At 37.3% G+C, this 21,022-nt stretch overlaps 3 protein-coding genes across 5 annotated transcripts; 2 read left to right on the plus strand and 1 right to left on the minus strand.

Moving 5' to 3' along the window:
- Positions 1-5,533: 5,533 nt before the first annotated feature.
- Positions 5,534-8,185, minus strand: selenof (selenoprotein F). The gene is made up of 5 exons (XM_027027431.3): positions 8,060-8,185; positions 7,251-7,418; positions 7,014-7,077; positions 6,505-6,554; positions 5,534-6,271 (listed from the first exon to the last, which is right to left on the minus strand). The coding sequence occupies exons 1-5, from the start codon at positions 8,105-8,107 to the stop codon at positions 6,140-6,142; spliced, it is 462 nt and encodes a 153-aa protein (XP_026883232.2). The 5' UTR covers positions 8,108-8,185; the 3' UTR covers positions 5,534-6,139.
- On the plus strand, positions 8,186-17,781 carry hs2st1a (heparan sulfate 2-O-sulfotransferase 1a). 2 transcript variants are annotated; one of them, XM_081700111.1, is made up of 7 exons: positions 8,186-8,908; positions 11,408-11,637; positions 11,864-11,949; positions 12,494-12,632; positions 13,169-13,266; positions 13,918-14,075; positions 14,342-14,478. In XM_081700111.1, the coding sequence occupies exons 1-7, from the start codon at positions 8,785-8,787 to the stop codon at positions 14,380-14,382; spliced, it is 876 nt and encodes a 291-aa protein (XP_081556237.1). In that variant the 5' UTR covers positions 8,186-8,784; the 3' UTR covers positions 14,383-14,478. The 2 variants fall into 2 exon arrangements, with proteins under 2 accessions (XP_081556237.1, XP_026883137.1); XM_027027336.3 differs by having other exon boundaries at positions 8,191-8,908; positions 14,412-17,781.
- Positions 17,782-18,506: 725 nt separating this feature from the next.
- On the plus strand, positions 18,507-20,022 carry lmo4 (LIM domain only 4). Of its 2 annotated transcripts, none has more exons than XM_027027390.3 (4): positions 18,507-18,756; positions 18,843-19,052; positions 19,337-19,433; positions 19,640-20,022. In XM_027027390.3, exons 1-4 carry the CDS (start codon positions 18,734-18,736, stop codon positions 19,796-19,798), a joined length of 489 nt encoding a protein of 162 aa, XP_026883191.2. In that variant the 5' UTR covers positions 18,507-18,733; the 3' UTR covers positions 19,799-20,022. The 2 variants fall into 2 exon arrangements, with proteins under 2 accessions (XP_026883191.2, XP_026883199.2); XM_027027398.3 differs by having other exon boundaries at positions 18,954-19,052.
- Positions 20,023-21,022: the final 1,000 nt, after the last annotated feature.

The following is a 21,022-nucleotide window of genomic DNA, read 5'->3' on the forward strand; positions in this document are numbered from 1 at the left end:
ATATATTAAATATCAAGCTCTTCATAAGATAAGTCATTTTTCAGGGCATGGCCCTTAGAACCACTGAGATTCAGTCATAAATGATCTTAACTTGGATTTTAAAAATAACACTATATAACGTGTTGCTCTGAAATTCCAGATCTTTACTCAGATTTTTTAAAAATTATTTTTGGACATAATTTGGCAGTTGATTAATTAAATGAACAAATGTAAGAATTGGAACACAAAGAAATGATTTCATTTGAAAAAAAACATTATTAATATAATAAAAAAACCTATTATGCTAACTTCAATACAACATATTCTACAACTGTTCTTTTTTGTAACTTATTCTTCCACAGCAATCTCCTACAGGTGCAGAGAATGGTTTTGAAATTATTTCAGGATGACAACCTCCACAGGCTTATGAAAAAATAAGATTTCCTTGCCTTTCCATATCATGCTTAAAGTTTGAGACCTGCTTGGACTGAACAGCGCCACAATCCAAGCAGGCAAATTATCACTGTGAACTGTTCCCAACCAAGGCTTCTGAGGGTTTTACCTCACACACCTTCTACTGTTACCAAGCAACAGCTAAACTGGGCTGAAAATTGAAATCCTTGTTGTCAGGCAGAAGCAGGCTCAACATCTTTTTGTATAGCCATATTGATGAAATGTCAGCATTCTTGGAAATGGTCATTAACATGAGAGTTAATGTGTAAATACAAGTACAATACAAGTATTTTAGTTTTGTTTTATGGCATTTTGTTTAAAGTGGCACTAGTCACTGGTACAATCAAAGTCAACTGAACATGTAAACAGCACCAGGGCAAAACTTTGATAGGAGTATGTTCTGCCATAATGAGGTATACTCATAATGTGATGTGGTTAAACTTACCTCAGCTCAAAAGTGGAACCACATGAGCTACGTTACATAAATCCTAATTGCCCCTGGACAGCACAGAGGAAAGTTTCTGGGAACAACTGTGAGAATGAACAACTTTTCACAGTGTTCAGAGATTTAGAGGAACACAGCTTTCAACTCATAACATTTTGGCTAATATCTGACGATGTCTTTTTGGTCATCTCTTAGTATGTTTTTGAGTCATAGATTAGGTCATGGTGTTATCAGTTGTGAGTCAGTTGAGATTAGCCTGTGCTGGCCACATGCACAGTTGTGTTATTGCAGGAGGACCTCGTGCTGATCTCATGTGTGTTCACACTATCTATCTATCTATCTATCTATCTATCTATCTATCTATCTAAAATCAATTTTACACCTGTCAGAAGAAGTAAGAGACATGTTTACATCTGTGAAAAAAACACTGCTGTTTGTCCTGAGCGTGAGCAGAGCCATGCTCTGCGGACTCTTTTCAATGGAAAACACTATCAAACAAGTGGAAACTTTCCCGGAAAACAGTGGTGTGGCTGGGAAAGTGAACACCGCCGCTGAGTCATGCACTCTGAGAACAAAGTGAAGTTTCTATTCATCAAAGACTACGTTATTTTTCTCCCTGCTCAACATTTCACTTCTGACTCTAGGCTGCAACGTGCATTGAAAATTCCAAGTAGAGCCATTCAAAAAATAGCAAAACATGTGCTTGGAATATGTAGGAATATATGTGAGGGTCTCTTTGTCTCTGAGATTCTGTTTGGGGACAATCCTCAGAGGGATGCCTGCTTTCACTGATTCAATAGTAACTTCCCTTCATCCTTCTGACGGGCAGCATCTGCATCTAATCCGAAACATTATGTAGGTCATGTTCCCACACAACCCGGCATGAATACTGGCAATGCTGGGTACAGCCAATAAAATCAGTGCAAAATGGAAGGATTTCAGTAAAGACAGAGAGATGTATTGGGATGAATTAGGATATTAATACTTTGGACACGACCAAGACAAGTAACAACATTCAAACCATATATATCTCAGGCGGGGGTATAACTGGAAGTTATGAGACAAGGCTCAGAGGACTACTGAAAAAAAAATGAGGAGGCGAGAGAGAGAGAGAGAGAGAGAGAGAGAGACAGAGAGAGAGAGAAAACACGATTGCAGAGATAGTGAGAGCCATTTTCATTGTGTTTATGTTTTCCCCCACTCCACATTCCTCATGAAAGAAATCCTACTGATCACAAGGCCCCTCTAAAGAAGATCTCATTCAGGAAGAAAGCATATAAAATGGCAAAATAACCAGAAAAGCAAGCCAGAGATAAAGATAAAGAGATAAAGAAAATTCTCATTCATCTTCATAAAAAAGGAAAGTTTCAACCCTGCTCTTTGACTCCAAATCTATGCAGTTATCACCTCAAATGTAAAGGTGCACATATGACCAAATACAACATGTCTGTTGGAGGCATAGGAACTTCTAAAACAGGCTAAGTTATGTATTCATTAAGTTTCTGAGACAAGAATGGAGGTCATTGTACAGGCTGGAAAAATACAATCCTGCTCACAGCCATCCCCTTGTAGTAATGTCCAAATAATGAACAAGGCAAGAATATATAAATGCACAAGATTGAGTAATTTGATTACATTTTCCAAACGCACCCATTCCTACTTACCTGCTACACAAAGTATATCTACAATACCTGGACTTTTTAGAGAACATTATGATAGCTGTGATTAAAGGATTCTATTTAAAAAACAATCCAATCAAAAATTAAAATGCAGCATAAAATGAATACTTTTACCTATACTTTTCAAACCAATTAAATTATGCCTGATTTTTGCAAACCAAAAAAACAGTGTGGTTTATTGTTAAAATGATGAAACCTGCTATATGTTGAAAGTTGATATTTTGAGTGGAAACAGAGCACAGCAGGGACACATAATGAGGTAGAGTGCAAACAGCGAGAGGCACCAGGGGAGGCCAATAACCACGAGGACAGGACTTCCTCCACCACATGTGGACTTCATTAGAGAAGAACGCAGTCTACCATATCCATAGACTCGATACAGCTTCTCACGCAACTCACCACCAGAGCACACTGTTAAAGGACCTGGAATATTAACTTATTTATTATTGTCATCTTGGTTAATCTATACTGGCCAGTTCTCCCTAAATCCTAAAGCCTTAAATGCTGACATGAAGCCCTGTGACTAGTATATATCAGTGCTGCTAAATACTGCTAAAGACCATAAACATATTGAATATGTGTGCTTTGTTTAGCACTTCTCTATTTCCATAACAAACAGGATCTATACTAGTAAAACAGTGCATTTTATACATATGATAGTACAGGTTGCAACCTTGTACTTACATCCAGCCATTTCTGTTTATTACCAAATGTGTTTTTTAATGTATCTTAACAGTCAAAATATTATATAGACTAGCTGAGACAATAAATTACTGTTTATATTGCTTTACATAGTGACGTAGCTCCCAGCTGCAGCCAGTTGTACCCCTTTCTCACTGCTTCTCTCACTCTCTCCCTTCAACTAACCCTCCCCCTCTCTCTCATGATAAAAGCTGTACTCCCTCTACTTCTCAGCAGACAGTGGCATGTAAAAAGGACTGACAAGAAACAGAAAAGCATGCAGACTCATAAAGTAAAAATCCACTAGGATAAGTAACACCATTGTGCTGCCACTCAAATCTTAATGGTGAATGGCGAACTTCAAATCAGAATGTCACACAAATATTACAAAACTCACATTACAACAAAAAGACCAAATAGATGAGGCAATGATATATCTTTCTGCAAATATATGTATTAATTGCAAAACTGTCATAATTGTTATTTATTTAATGGAACACATTAAACAAAATAATTATTAGGAAACTTATGAAAATTATGAAACTACAGTGGTACGGTGGACCTACTAAAATTTAGAAAACAGTAATATCAGCCTACTCTGACTTTGTAGCGCTTTTAAAAAATTGGGCAGAAGATGAGCTAAAATCTTCAGAAAAAGTTGCTTTAGAATCTACAGCAAGAGCACCAAGGGTAAGTATCTGTAAGTGTCTCTCCTGTATTTATTCCATCCCATCCATTTTAAGCTCCGACAGAGCAGAGGTACCCAACCCCACTCTTTGATGGCTGGAGTCCAGCACAGTTAGTTGATTTCCCTGCTATGATATATCTGATCTAACGTATCTAGTAACTACCATGTTTAATACGTCAAACTGCTGGATTCCAACCTTCTGGGTACTGTTTGACACAAAAATCCTGGCCCCTGCAGCATTTCTGTGATCTCTCAGAAACAGTTGTTCTGGGATCCTGAAAGGCACAACTGGTTTACAAAACAAAACAAAACAGGCTCAAGAGAATAACAGCATGTCCTGGAGGACTAAGAAATTGATTGATTCTTAAATTCATGACTACATTGCACCATTTCACGAATGGAACAACTAACAAAGGCAGATATAGTTGGATTTGTTTGTGTGTTTGTTTTCATTTATCCACATGTAAGAAAAAAATAACTTTAATTGTAGTTATTTTTAAACGAGCAATAAATGATCAATAAATATATTTTCCAATGATTCTTCTTTGTTATAAAACAGCCATTGTACTGACACCTAGTGGCCTGGATGTTTCAGAGATTCTGAACTAAATACTTTAAACATGGCCGCCTCCATGTGTGGGATCCGCTCCATGGCACGTAGCCTGTTTCGTTTGAGGACTACAAAGCAATTTGATTCTTCACATTATGAGCGCTGCACTTTTTTTTTTTTAGAAAAAACAAAACAAAAAACACTTTCATACATGCTGTATGCTACGTCTTGGTGGTAAAACCGATTTATTTCTCCTTAAAGTATCTTTTTTAAAGAACGCTCACCTGACTCTAACATCCTCATGTGCCATCCTCCATGCTATCCTGCTTAGAACCACTATAATGGTAGGACTGTCTTTCTTTGGAGCTGAATAAATAAAATTTAGTTGTCTTAATTCCTGCATACGTGGTATGTAAATCTTGTGAATTCTAATGGTCAAAAATATAAATTGCGAGTTCTATCAAACAGGTTAAAGTCACTTACCTTTGTTTAAATAAAATGTTCCAAAATGTTAGAGAGATTCATAATGTCATTTCTATCTAGCTAGTTAAAAAAACCCTCATATGCAATCACCGCACTATTATTTAAACATTTATTTATTAGAAACTGAGGTAGAGTTAGAGACTGTAGCGCACCTGTTGCCTTTAACACTTCATAATTAGTCAGTTCCTGATCACAGATCATCTCAACTGCATTTTTTCTTGTATGGTGGACCATTCTCAACCCAAATGTAACTTTGTGCATTTGTGTAGACAAGATAGTGGCACTGGAAACACATACCATATCAAGATCTGTTATGTTTAGAACAGTCTTGTGACCAAGAACTCAAAATGTCTCAACTCTAACAGAGTAGATCTGGCTGACAAAACATTTGTGGTACAATGTTTCCAAAGTGGTAAGTACATGCAAGGTGTTTCAAAATGAATGATGTATGTATAACATGATTTAATGCACTGCTCATACCTTTGCTAAAAGGTGGATAAAGGGTGTGGACTCAAATTCAAATCTAATCTGTACCTTATTCATTTTTGCATGCAATAATGAAAACTCCAGGGCAGTTTCTTTTGGGAAAAAAAACCCCCAAAACCTTTATTACAGATCTCACTTTACACTGGTGGGACTGCCTTAAGGCTCTCTCCATTGCTACATGCTCTGAACTGCACAGGGACTTCAGGCCTCACACACCAAAGACTGGTTTACTGCTAAGCCTTCATGGACATGCAACTCAACACAAGCATCTGGGGGAAAGCAACAGGCACTCCCTAGCCAGAACCTTCAGGAAACTCTATTCGTCAACAAATGTGCAGTATGTGTAACACTGCGAAAACAAGAGGGGTAAAGGTGCAAACTAATGGGGGGGATTTATAATCCTTAAAGAAGTTTCTTTGGATGGCTAAACCCTGAAGAAAGTTCTCTCTCTCTCTCTCTCTCTCTCTCTATCTATATATATATCTATATATCTATATCTATATATCTATATCTATATCTATATCTATATCTATATATATATATATATATATATATATCTCTATATATATATATATATATATCTCTATCTATCACACACATACACACAATTTTTCCTGTGTAATGAATAAGATTGTGGTCCTTCGGTTCAAAATGAGTGATGTACAAATAGGGAAACAAAAGAAAGTTGAAGGGCACTAAACACGCTCCAGCTTCTCACTAAGGAATTCCTCCACGCTGTCTGTGTTCCATTTGAGGATGCTGAGTTCTTCAGCAATGTTCCCATGATCATCCAGCAGCTTCAGCACAGGATCTGAGCCTCTAACATACTGAAGTAAACACACAACAAAATGATTCCCATTATCTTACAGGATGTTAATACTGCTAAATTAAATTACATCAAGCACAAAAGGTAAAAAAAAACACCTAATTTTACATTCTCATTTTAAAAATCTTACTCAATAACAAGTATGTGCCCAATACGAGTACCCCTCCATCGCCTTCTAGTGGAAAGCTAAAGACAATTCCACAATCCCCCCCCCCATACTTTTCTCTTCTTTACCTTTATTTGAAGGCCCTTAAACATCTTCGGCTTTTCGCTCCTGACAAAAGCTGAGAAATGCAATTCACATCACGTCAATTTAATTTTTGTACATATTTACAAATAAGCAAAACATACAGCTAGCGTAGTCACGAACAGTCCATCTGTAAACCGGCTATAATTATCTACATCTTTTAAAAGTGTATTGTTGCTTAGAAGGGTTAGGAAACAACTAAACTAGCAAACCTCTTGCTATAATGATCAATTAAGACAGGCAAGCACAAAACTTGTAAATTACTCAACCCCTCAAAAGAGACAAATCTTCAAGATAAATAACTTAAACTAGCACATCTTAATACTTGTCTTAATAAATTAAATAAAATTGATTATACTTAATCTAATAATGCAAGGTACAGTACTACACCTCAAAGAGTACTCAAAAGATGGTCTTTGAAAGAATTTGAAAATTCTTAAGACTAGGTATTAACCTTCAAGAACAGGCACCTTAAAATATTTCTTATACATCTTACCTTGGACTTGAGGGAACCTCCCCAATTTTCATCCACAGACCTCAAGGATGGCTCCAGGGTAGAGCTTTAAAGGAAAGGTAATGTAGTATTGGGTCACAAAAGATAACACTACGCATAAGTACCTCCACAATTATTTGAACATTACAATTTTTCCAGTAGCTTTCAATGCATTTTGGAATTAATTAAATTAGAATAGCAGAAAGATTAACCATATTATAAAGCAGGTGTTAGTTCTACCTTCCTGGACTCATTATGGACCTCCTCTTGGCAGCACTGCCTACAGAAGGGTTCCAGTTGGGTTAGACTGAACTGGCCCAATAAATCACAAGAGCTGCAGAGGAGATTACTGGAGAATCCCAGCTCCCTGCAGGCTTCGGAGGACAGCTCTGCTCCAAACGCTGAGAGCTGCGTAAAGCCAAGAGAAACACGTTACTACTAAAGATTACACAGTAAACAAGACGTACATGTCAAGTCGACGCGAATGTTTAGTAAAGCACAGAACGATGTAACATTAATCTTCTCGAAAACGTAGCTAACTTGGGCTAGAATTAACGCACATGTGCGGGCATTCATTATTTATCTAACGCTAGCTATTTTTGTAGATCTGTACAGATTTTGTGAAAGCCGAATATGCAAACAAGTTCTCTACAGCCAAGCTAACGTTATTCCAAGTTAAATTTATTTGGCTGGCTAGCAAGATAGCCGACTAGCACATATCTGTTTAGCTAACTAGCTAGATGGCTCACTAGCGACAGATCAGAAAATTAGAAAACACCTAGCTAATTAGCTAACCACTGAATTTACAAAGCCAGGCAGATGGTTACATGTACTAGCCAGTAACCATATCTGCATATTTTAGCTCTCTGTGTCCTCATATGTAAACTCGATAGGCCACGTCATGGAAACAAATGTTACAAGAAAGCGTTAGCTACGTTATACTAATCTCTGTATTTCAAATTTTTAAAACTATCTTAAAACTTAAAACTGTGAAGAACTGTTAGTTACTAGAGTCAGAACCACGCATAAATTTGTTGTATATTCCCTACCGTTTGTAACAAAGACAATAACCAAAGTAAGTACACCTCGCCGGCCATTGCAACCTTTTCATCCGCGTATAGAGTGCGGAAGTGGTTATATATTCAACCGGAAGTAGTCAGTAAATACTGACCCCGATTCTCTACCGCCCTAACGTAGCTACTTGGGTTAAGCTAACTTGCTGTTTTGCAACACAAATAATTGTGATTTAGTGTTCTTACAGATGGAGATACCTAGTAGCATAGCTAATGCTGGTTAAATAACTAGGTACCTAATTCGCTAGCTAGCAGTGGAACTTTTGGTCAGCTAAATTAGCTTAGCTAGCTAAACTGGCTAAGACACAAATGATGAAAGCACAGCCCAGCAATCAAGGCAACTGACGTTATCGCAGGCAAATGAAAGTGCTCGGATTACAAATACAACTTAGTGGGCCAGATTCGTTCTGTTGCTGTTGTTGTGTGTGAATCAACAGAGCAGGTCGAGACGCCGAGGGAGAAAGCAGAGCGGGATCTATCTGGCTCCACTAAAACGTACAAAGACAACTTGTAGTATGTAGACAGCTGTCTTGGCCAGCTGGCGATTACTATTTCTGGGTATTTTTGCTTTACGAGGTCACAGGTACAATGGGGAGTTGGGAGGTTTTTTCTTAAGATAGCTACGTTAATAATGTTTTGACCAAGTAACGTACAGCGTATCCTGTCAACCTCGGCATGTCTTTCATTTACTGGATGAATTGATGGGGCTTTTAAGGGTCATAATGCCGTCTAAGTATCAGCTCCTGGCGCTGTTGGCCTTTGCGATTGCAACGGTCTTCTTGGAGAATCAAATTCAGAAGCTTGAGAAGTCGCGAGGAAAGCTAGGTAAGCATTTCGTGTCTGCTGTGTTATATTAACAGTCACGTTAGGCATACCTTCGACAATGTCCATTCATGGGTGCATTATTTTAGATTGTGGGTACTCATGAAAATGCAAGTGTTTCTAGAATAAACAGTTTTTAAAGAAATATTACATATGGTTCTTCACTTAATAATACTCTATACCATTGGATAATTTTATTAAGCCTGCCAGTGAATGCGTCTCATAGTGTCTGTAAAATATTGATTGATAAGGTTTTATAAGGCTACTTTATATATTTATGTTTATGTTTAACTTGAAACAGTCATTCTATGCTGCAGCTGATGGCAAAAGCATTAAAGTGTTGTCTTCTCACTGCCTGTGCTAAAAGCTATTACAAATGAAGAATGTGAGGCACTTTTGCACTGTAAGGTTCTGTTTCCAACTGTAACTGCAATGCACAATAGGTTATACGCTGTCAACCAACATCATATGTGTATAAATGATGCAAGGCACACAGTCTAGTCTTATAGCAAGTCACAATTGCGTGTGTATTGCTTGAATCCCGTTATCATGTGTAAACTGTAGATGTAAGCTAAGGCAGATTTTCAATGACATATTTGTCACTGATATAATATTTGTCAAACATCTCATTATACATTATACAGTCATAATTTACTGCAGTGCTTCCCTTACAGGATTTCATCCCATTAAAATTTTAAAAGTCCAGCTCAAGGGCCTAGCAAAATCTATATCTAGTGTTTGTATATCACACTTATCGAAATATCTGACAATGCTGCATATGGCCCTGAGTCTTGTTTGAGTGCATTGTTGATGTGATCAGCAGATTAAACAACTATGTCAGTATATGAATATAGTACATATCTCTGAAAAAATTTGAATGATCTGTGATTTATGTTTACATTAAAAGATTACAGGGTGTTAAATGTTCCAGCATGTGTAAAGAAAAACAATGGGGTTTGTTGGTCTATAAAAGCTTATTTTGCTTCATCACATAGCAGAGTTTCTTTTTTATCTTGTTTGTGCTCATCGAGGTCTTATAGATCCCACCAGAGAGCTCTTATCTAATAGAGTTCTTTTTCAGTTGATGATGGCAGCAATAGCCTGCTATTAAATTCATCAGCAAAGTACAACTGTTTAATAGGCTTATTTGTTATTCACCTTTTTATTTGCTAATGGAAGCTCTTGGGATCTCTTTGCACTATATTTTCCTGCCATTGCTATATTTACCTACCATGACAATCTAGGCATGTTTTAGACTTATGGATAGAAGCCTTATATATTGCATCTTTGTAATAATTTTGTCAGTTTAGCTCTTAGCAGTTTGTCCTGTGCAAATTCTTAGTAAACGGTTTACTTGAGTAGCAGTGGCATGTGGGCTGATTATTGCATTGGCTGCAAAAAAAGGAAATGCCTTACAGAAATATAAAGATATGGTCAAAATGTGACTGCAATCAATGAGAGTTCAATCTGTCACATTGATAGCTAAGCTTACCACAGTGATTTCACCTGTGCTACTTGACTGGTGTGGATACAGGAATTTATTAGGTTAGCTCATCACATCTTTGTGTGTGCTAATTGCTTTATTGGAACCACATATTACATTTAGATTTATGTGGTCTAGATGAGGGATTCTTTTTAGTGGTGTATCTGCTGTCTAGGTCATTTCTAAAATCACCAATTAATTTCACTTCTTGCTTATTTTACCCTGATGTACCTCATTATGAGGCTCATATAGCATTCAGGCTACGTTGGCATGTTGTCAGTGTTTGATTGACAGGTAACAGTGCACCACAGCAACATTTGTTGTCACTGGATTCCCCAGCTGTTGGCCTATGATTGAAAGAGTTGTGGAATCTTTGATGTAGAACTGCTTGTGCAGACAGCTGAAGGGCAAGGGGCTATGGTTAGGGGTAGAGGGGCACAATATGGACAAAAATGCTATATTTCAGTTATATTGCTAGGAATGCATTGAAATGGGTTTGCATCTTATTAAAATGCACTGATGAATGCTTGATTTGTTGGATGGCTCATTTGCATTTGTCAACACTGCAAAGGCCAACATTGTTATAGTGATAAACAATCAGTCACTTCACAGGACCAGTGTCACTAAAACCAACCGAATCCTAGATATGATGATTAATACATTGAACCCCAGGGTCAGCTTGGTCTTATATGTATATTTATTTTCACAATACACGTTTAAAGAATGTTAAACTGCATAACATGACACTAAATTCCAGTTCAATAAGTAATTTAACATCTAGCTTTAATTACAGCTCACATGAGTTGTACAGTTTCATGTAGGAGAATGAAAGACACATACATTACCAGATTAAAGAATGTTTCTTTCAAGGCTGAGACTTTAATTCTCCATCATTATGTCAATTTGATCATTTGATCCACTTGAAAAAAATGTGAACGGTTAAGGCAAAAGTAATGAGTTGAAGGCCTCTTCATTCACACTGGGTGGTCTGCGAGTTCATCAGCTCTTCTCCTCTGCAGAGCGTGCCATCGCCAGACATGAGGTGCGTGAGATCGAGGAGCGGCACAGCCATGTAGGGGCCCATGGGGCCGCCGCCGAGGAGGACGTGGTGGTCATCTACAACCGCGTGCCCAAAACTGCCAGCACCTCCTTCACCAACATCGCCTATGACTTGTGCAGCAGGAACCACTACCATGTCCTCCACATCAACACGAGCAAAAACAACCCAGTCATGTCCCTGCAGGACCAGGTCAGATGAAGCCACCCATCAGCACTTGCTTACTATGCACAATGAAACATTTACTTAGAACCCAAGGAAAATCAAACACAGGTCCACTGTTATTTTATAATGTGTCTTTGTATATTAACAGTACATTTCTCTAATAATCAGTTTTAAGGTGTTCTGTATGGAGAGCTTTTGTCAAATAAACTGCAGGGAATTTTCAAGCTCTCAAACGTTTTCATTTTATTTCCAGGTGCGGTTTGTTAAAAATGTCACGTCGTGGAAGGAGATGAAGCCTGCTTTCTACCACGGACATGTCTCCTTCCTCGACTTCACCAAGTGAGTGTTTTATGTTTTACTGAGTTCCACTGAACATCACTTTGAACTTTATTTGGAGTTCAGTGATCCGAGACCACACACATTATGGGAAAGTGCGTTGGTGCCCTCCACTGTCATTAGAGCTGTCCCACAGCAGCGGATTGCAATGGGAAGCAAGAAACAGAAAGTGGTTGCAAGTAAAACTTGGAACAAACTGGTAACATGGTATTTGTAATGAAAACAGTTAACAAAACATGAGACCTATAGTTGGGTCATCCTGAAACGGTGACTTGTAAGGTTCTTAGACAGCTTGCTTTTTACTGACATCTAATGGTGAATATTGTGTAAATCCATAATGGAAGCCACATTGGTCTTATTATGGACTTTTTAAAAAAGCTTTTGTTTGCATGACGTCCAGAGAAAACCTAGTCCCTCTAATCTAAAAAGACAACTCAAGTTGTTATAAGTGAATAATAAGGAAAAGAGTTATTTAAACCCCAACCACAAGCCATAATGTTGGCAATATTTATGTTAATAAATGGTAACTGATTTCTTCTTTTATTAGATTTGGGGTGACAAGAAATCCCATTTACATCAATATAGTGAGAGACCCCGTTGAGCGCCTGGTGTCCTACTACTACTTCCTCCGCTTCGGAGATGACTACAGGCCAGGCCTGCGGCGTAGAAAACAGGGCGACAAGAAGGTCAGAGCACTCTGTCTGTGTGAATGTGTATCTGGGCATCTGAGTGAGTGATGGAGAAAGAGAGAAACCACTAAACATTTGTGGAAACTGGCTGTTCTTTTGATGGGTACATGAAACAATGTTATGACTTAAAATGTTTAAAGTATCAACTGCTAGCCAAAGTTCTGAATGCATGTGACTATAGGCTTAGAGTAATTACATTAATTTTTGGCAGTCTTGGGCAAATCCCCAGAATTAGTAACAGCTTCATACATTGTCCGACAATAATGCCAAACAACTAGCAAAGCACTGTTTGGTATAAGCTGTTACAGGAAGCTTACATATCTTGAGAAGATGCTGTTATTTGTTTTATTAAGGTATGATTTACTTACCTTAATAAAGGTAAAGGTCTGAATTTCGTAACACTGAACAATTATTTGGATTATTTTATGAGCATTCTATCTTGCGTTAATCCAAATAAAGTATTTAAGTCTGTGTCTGTGTGTGTGTCTGTGTGTGCGCGCATATGCACAAGAGTATGTCTTGTTAATCTTCAGACCTTTGATGAGTGTGTTGCTGCAGGAGGTTCTGACTGCGCCCCTGAGAAACTTTGGCTCCAAATTCCCTTCTTCTGTGGTCATTACTCTGAGTGCTGGTCAGTCTAAGGTCCTTTGTGCATGTAGTTTGCTCTCTACTAACACCCTGTTGTGAAAATATTTTCCACATCTCTGTGCTAGAAATGTACTTTCTGGCCAACTTAACTATTCAAATAACTTCCCCAGTAGACAAATGAACTGGAAAAGATAAATATTGGTCTTCGAATGTTCATTTTAGTTCTTAATTATATACTGCTATAGATAAACAAACATCCACTGTGTATAAAGGACATTGGTTCCTGTTGTCTTACATAATATAGATGTAAATACTCTCAAATAAAATATTTTATGCTCTTTAACTTCAGTCATTGTTTTGTTTTAAATCCAGTGTTTTCTAGACCAGGAAATAGCCCCTCAAAAAATATATCACTGTACAGATATGTTCACACTGCATTGTATATACAGAATATGTTGTGCCTATTCTTATATTGACAGATTAATTGTGCTTGAATAATGAATCACTTAGATGTTCTTGTGCACCCATGCTTTTAGCCCTCCTGACACAATCATCCTTTCTTTCCACTTTTAAAATTGGCTGTTTACATTGTGCTTTATACATTATGTGCTCGAATGATAGATTAGTGGAAAATTCTTACTCATCATTGAAACTCTCATGTGCTGATCGCTGGATGAAATCCTGAATCCTGCAGGAACATTGGCAGCCACTGGGCACTGGAGCAGGCCAAGTATAACCTGGTTAATGAGTACATGCTGGTTGGAGTCACAGAGGAGCTAGAAGACTTTGTCATGATGCTTGAGGCAGCACTTCCACGTTTCTTCAAAGGAGCCACAGAGCTCTACAGAACAGGTACAATGCACGAACACCGCGCTTCAGGACATGGGGGTTTTGCAAATCCATTTGCAGGACATGGGGGTCCCTTGAAAATCCATTAGTGACTGTACTTATCTAGCATGACCTATTTAGCCCTCACTGGAGTGGAAAGGTGTTTGCATGTGGGTATGAATATTTGTGAAATGTGCCATCTATCTTATAGTGATTGCTACATAATTTTTCTATAAATTTGTTGGGATACTGTGTCCCTGATGTTCAAACTCAATTTTCCTTTAACGCAGTAGATCACCCAAGTAACTACAGTGACCTCTGGGTCTGTTAAGTCACTGATGTTTCCATCTCCTCTCAAAGGGAAGAAATCTCACCTGAGGAAAACCAGCGAGAAGAAGCCGCCCACTAAAGAGTCCATTGCCCGGCTACAGCAGTCTGCCATCTGGAAGATGGAGAATGAGTTTTATGAATTTGCTCTTGAGCAGTTCCAATTTGTCCGTGCCCACGCAGTAAGGGAAAAGGATGGAGAACTTTACCTTCTGGCACAGAACTTCTTCTATGAGAAGATCTACCCAAAAGCCACCTGAGATGGAAAAGCTGTACCCAGGAGTCACATACTGTTGTCATATTCACTGGAGATGGGGGGCTTAGTTGCCCCACCTGGATTTGTCCTTTCCACCTTGAAAATAAAGGTGTCTATGTGGGGGCAAGTGTTATGTAGCATGGAGTTTTTGAGCCGAATACATCCTAAAGGTTCTGCCTCAGATGTATGTTTGTTAAACATAAGTTCTAAAGATATTCAAATCATAGCTCTCCAGGTTCAGACAATACAGATTTTTCACCTTCCCCTTACTTTGCTGTCAGGTTTTGTAGCATAGTGGCCAATCAGTTGCATTAGTGGCTTACTTGACTAACCAGTGGTTTAAAAACCCAGGACCAGATTTGGATTTAAGGTCCAGATTTGAGTAACTCTGATCTAATACTTGGAGGCTTATCAGTGGATGTTGGTTCTTATCATGTACCACAGTACATCATTTGGTCAAAGGAATATTCCACCAAGAAAAGTAGATAATAGTGAAGGACAACTAGCAGAAGCCAGCAGTGTAATGCTAATGACTAGCTAGCACCAAGATAATTCGGTGTTTGCCATGGTAGCATTTTTAGGTTTTTACTTGAGGACTGAGCTCAGGGTTAGAGGAAACACCTGCTGCCACTGCAGCCCTCACCTAGGACCAGAGCTTGAAACTGACCTCCAGGCCACCAAGATTATTGTTAATGCCCTCTCCCAAAAACCTCGACCCCACTTCACCTGCCAGGTGGTCTTAATTTTTGTAAGAAGTGTTGTTGGATGGTAGATAGGTTTCTTATATTAAGCTGACCCTTACATGAGCTAATTAGAGATTTTCCACCCAAGTGGGCTGTTCCTTATGACTGGGCAATTTAAGAATATTGTTCTGAAATGACTGACTGTTCCACAAGATCTTTGTTAATTGATTTTACTACATGTATTTGTTGTTTTTTCCATTGTACTTTATGCTGAGTGGTTTTTTTTTTTTTTTTTTTTTTTTTTTTTTTTTACCTCTCTAATTTGTATTTTTTTAAAGTGCAAAAGACTACTCATGACTACTAGCCTGCCATCTACAGTGTGCAGGAAAATTTGTTTAAGCAGTTTGATGAAGTTTTGTGCAGTAAAGCATTTACTGGAGGCGGTGATGCACAGCACAAAATTTGTTGTTATTGCACAATGCACAATACAGGTTACCCAATATTCTTTGTAAAAAAAAAATGTAAAAATTAAAAATGCAGCTTTTTTCTGCCCGCAGTCCTAGGAGACTTCTACACTGTGCTCATGCGCTGTGTTCTCCCAGCCTTGCAACACACTATTCAACTGAAAGGTAACAAAAGTCCTGCCAAAACACTGGGTTGTGAAGTGACTGAACTAAAATTTATATGATTACAGAAATGTCTGAGTGTGTGAGAATATTGGTTATTTTTTAAGGATTTTGACCAAATGTCCTTTTAAAATTAGATGTGTATAAATTATTTCCACCATGAAGTTCAGTCTCTGGAAAAAACTGTTTTTGAATGTTTACTGTTAAAGGTACAATCAGGGGGTGGGAGGTATTTTTTTCCTCCCATGCCTACATGGTAGATTTGCATAATCCTTGAAATGTTATTTTAGGCATGCAGTTCAATCTTAAAAGTTCACTTTCAAGGTGCGATTATTTAACTGCTTGGTGATTTAAATTTGGGCATTCAATGTAAGACCCTAATCCATGACTTTGCTTTTCTGAATTTGTGCCTTTGTGAAATGCAAAGAACTGTTATAACAACCACTGCTTTACTATATTTAAATGCTTACTTCAATATTATTTTAGATTTATCATGTGATTAGAGTGAGAAGGTTCAATGGTACTGATGACATTTATCAATGCGTTCAACAAAGTCTTTCATTAAAGCATTTTTATTCTACTGTAGCTTTATTATAATAATTATTATTATTATTATTAATAATAATAATAATAATAATAATAATAATAAATATATCACTAACATTTCATCTGAGCTAAGGCTTAGATATTTTCAGGATTCCTGCACAGCTACAGCTGTTGTTAAATTCATAAAGTCCAAAGGCAGCAAGCATGCAGACATAATGTTTTAGTGCCTATTGTAGTTTTATAGTAGTTTAACTAGTTTTGTGTTGCATTATAAAGTATACTATAAAAGTATGAGTCTTAATACATGCCTGAACCTTGATGGTAAATGTGAGTGTCTCACAGATCATTGTCAAAACCATTTTCTTAATATCATGCCAGGGATGATGATGATAAATAATATATAATTAATTTACTCATTTAACTCTTTTTGTATTCCCTCTGGTGTGTCTCAGTAAATGGGTTCACAGAAAAACAGGAATGGATACTGGGTGGCCTTTCAGAGATAATTTTTCCAGTTAGTGCTGTAATAAAAGGCATTTGGAGCCATCTCATGTTAATTGTCAGTGCTTTTGTGAGGGCTGAAGCATCTCCCTCAGAGCTAAATAGTTCATTCAGCCTTCACTGCAAAACATTAACAGGCTCTTGAAACAAACCCTTTGTGTGTTTTTATAAAGAATTAAGCCTCACATAAATATTTAATGAATATGTTGACTGTTTAACATAGTTAATGAGGGAAAGTTGAAAGGAAAATGAAACAAGATACTTTCTTCTCTAGCATTCTAAAAAGTTAGCACATCTATGGATCCTGTCAGCCTCGTCACAGCAGTATATCAGTAACGCTTGTGGAGAAGTGGCATGAAGTAGATCTACAAATGTTAGGCATTTCTTAAGAAATAACACAAAAAAAACAGCTGTATGATCAAAGTTTGAAAGTGACAGTTGGACAGTTCTTAAACTATTTAATTCATGCAACAAATGTTATATACCAGTACAAGAATTGCAGTGTGACTTTTTCATTTATCCTGAACATGGATATATGCACAATAAATGTTCAAAATACTGAAGTTTGTGAATAGATCCACAAATTGGAGCATTAAGTTTAATATATGAATTATGGGATGCAACTGTCTAAGTATGCATTTTTCTGTTTATTGTAGTAGAAAGGCTTATGTTACTGTTGTATGTCTACACTTAACACAACTTACTGTTGTATGTCTACACTCAACCATTTCACTGCGAGTTATACTGTGTATGACTATGTATGTGACAAATAAACCAAATTTGAACACTTACTGATATGTGCAACATAATGCAACATCCCTTTGAAACTTGATGCCATAATAATTCGGAAAATGAGCAGAATATGTTGCATTTATTCTCTGTGATATGTGTATATACATTTGGTTTGATGATCCTTGTGATGTGAATTAAATTACACTGATCACTTTGTTAGGTATCCCTACTCTAGCTATCTGTAGACTACCAATTACAAGTTTACGGACTGAAAGGTTAGTGGATCAGTAACACTTGTGGAGAAGTGTCATGTGCTATGCTTTCTAGTGGAATTTTTTTATAAATGATCTGGCAGCTGATGACATGAATATATAAATGCATATGTATCAATTTATGCTGTGTGTGTGTGTTTGCATAAACAGTTTTGTCAGTCAGCTGACTTAAAGGTACAATACTGGTACCAGCATTGGTTGTATCATGATTTACAAATGACTAAAATGTATGGCAGTCTATTTGGAATAGCTATAGAGTACACGTACCTAATAAATGGTGTGTTATTGCTTATGGAGAGACGAAACGTAAGCTATATAAAATGTTTTTTTTAAATAAATAGTTTATAGTTTAAACTTGTAAAAGAATAACCACTTAAAGTCTGATAAAATAACTACCAGTAGTTTATTGTGCCTTTATATTTAGAGGGATTGAATTTGGGTTTTTTTAAAAAGTATGCGATAGCAGATAGCTGATTGGTCAAAAGATCATGACGTCAAATACAAAACGGTTGTTGATATCGTTACAGCGCAATTTTACTCGCAGACGCGCTGTAGATGTCCTCCATGCTGAGAGTAATCTGCTGTAATATAAATAACCAGTCTACTTTGCTTCTACGAATTATTTGTGTTCGACTTCAAGCACTCCAGCGCCTCATGTTTTTATTCGAACAAGAAAGTACTTGATTGCAAAACTCATGATTACGCAATTGTTTCTTCACAGATTCAGCTTCGTCCTCAAATGACCGGGCATTTTCAAAAAAGGTGCGTTACATTTGATATTCGTAATTATGCTATTATATGGCTCTCCATTAGGTACTGAGTCGGGTTCTATGGTTAACTATTCGTAGCACATCTCACATTCGAGTAAGGGCTATCTCGCTGAAACGCTGCGTGGGATGTGGACACGAGATCTCAGACCAAATTCTACTATTTGTTTTGGACGGATACTGGCACATCAGCTGTCTGAAGTGCTCCTGCTGTAGGGCGCAGTTGGCAGAGATTGGCACGTCGTGCTTCAGTAAGAGTGGCATGGTCCTCTGTAGGAAAGACTACATCAGGTAAGAATAAAGTCACACTGATAAACGCACTGGATTATTCTGATCCCTTCATGTAGCTCACCGTCTTTCAACTACCCTTACATACCAAGATAATTGTGATAATATAAACATGGATAACAGAACAGTACAGACTATATGTTCAGAACACTGTTCAGAAAACATTCAGTTGGAATTCAAATGCCCTTGAGTTATTTTTGAAGATACTACAAAGACATACCAGAAGATGCCAGGACCCAGTATAATTCTTTGGATATGTAATACTAGTGTTTTGTCATTTTCTACAGATTGTTTGGTAACAGTGGAGTATGCAGGGCATGCAGCAACTCCATCCCAGCTGGTGAAATGGTCATGAAGACACCTGATCATGTGTACCATGTCAAGGTTATCGAATGCTTTTTGCAATTATTGCATAATACATAACATTTAAAAAGTGCATGCTCTTTTTGCTATAATTTTCTTGTATCTGTGGAAAGTTTGTTTGAAGTAGATGAAAACAGTCAATAATCTTATTATAATTTGCCTTTTGCTGAATGTTCCTGTCAGTGTTATCTTGCTAGCGTAACGTGTACTCTGTTTCCTCTTTGCAGTGTTTTGCATGTTCCATCTGCCATAGGCAACTCATGCCTGGTGATTGGTTCCACTGTGAGAATGGCAGGTTGTTCTGTGATCATGACAGACCAATTGCCTCTGAATCTCTCACAAATGGCACTTTCAGTTCACCCCAGGACAACAATGTGACTGTTTAAAATGTTCAAATAGATTGTTAATTTGCTTTAACTAGTGTAGCAGTATCACAAAATTTAACAAAGGTTATTCAGTAAAGCTAAAAAGCAATAACAAATTACAGAGAACTCAGTATGACACAGTATGATCTAGTATGGATCAGTTAGTGGGTCTAAGAATATTGACTGCTCTCTACTGTCTTTGGCTTTGTCTAATTCAGAATAGTAAATCAGTCTGTCTCTCTTAATGTATCCCTCTCTTGCTTTCTCACTTACTCATTCTCAGATGTGTTAAAGATGAGAAGAACAACTTAAAACAGTTAATCAACCAGTGTTAAAGGTGTAGAACACTACTATATTTTCTAAACTGAACAGTTTCATTTTGGAGTCTCTGTAAGGATTAAATTTTATTGGGTAAGAGTTTGTGGGTAAACATTTTTAAGATTTGCAATTAGGAACTGAAGGGGCACGGGTGAGAGGTGAGAAATTTGCAAAAATAAATATTTCAAGGACATGTAGAACTATATTTAATGATAAACCTGTCTTTATTTTCATTATCATACGTTTACATATTTTAAACAGTGTAATTTAGTAATGTTTTATTTTTATAACACTAGGAAATGTGTGTCACGTGAGCGATTTAGCATCATATGTTGTCAACTTGCGACGGGTAAAAATTCAAAATGGACCGCTTCATTTCCTTAGGATCAACAATATTAGAAAAATTAAGACAAACGCATGTAAAAAGAGTAAATATAATAGAGATTATTTAAGATATAGATTAATTTACATGTAGGTGGGGAGGTAGGGCCAAATGTGTATTCTGTACAGCTACTCTTGCTAACAAAAGCGTAGAAGAGAATGTGCAGAGTACATGAGAAGTGATGTGCTGCTTTTTATTTTATTGTAGGAAATAATAAACAAAAATTTTGGGCAGATTGGATGACGTGACCTGATTATTATACATACGCTGGCACATGTTCTCAAAAATCTAACAAGGGGGCCTCCAGAGGAAAAGTTGGAATACCTCTGCTCTTCTGTATACGTGGAACCATCACTAAACATTGAAGCCACCTACTGGTTAAAGAAATGTTCTCTGGATCCAGTGCTGCAGGGCACAATACTACACGAGACATTTTCTTTCACTCAAACACTCATGTGTTTTGTTTTGTCTCATCATCTATTAAACTCTTTAAGACTTGAATCAGTTCAGAAGGATCAACATCAAGGAACCCTCATTTAACGGAA

Source organism: Electrophorus electricus, chromosome 17, assembly GCF_041902795.1.
Source record: "Electrophorus electricus isolate QZ-2024a chromosome 17, ASM4190279v1, whole genome shotgun sequence".
In the NCBI taxonomy this organism is placed as follows: Eukaryota; Metazoa; Chordata; class Actinopteri; order Gymnotiformes; family Gymnotidae; genus Electrophorus; species Electrophorus electricus.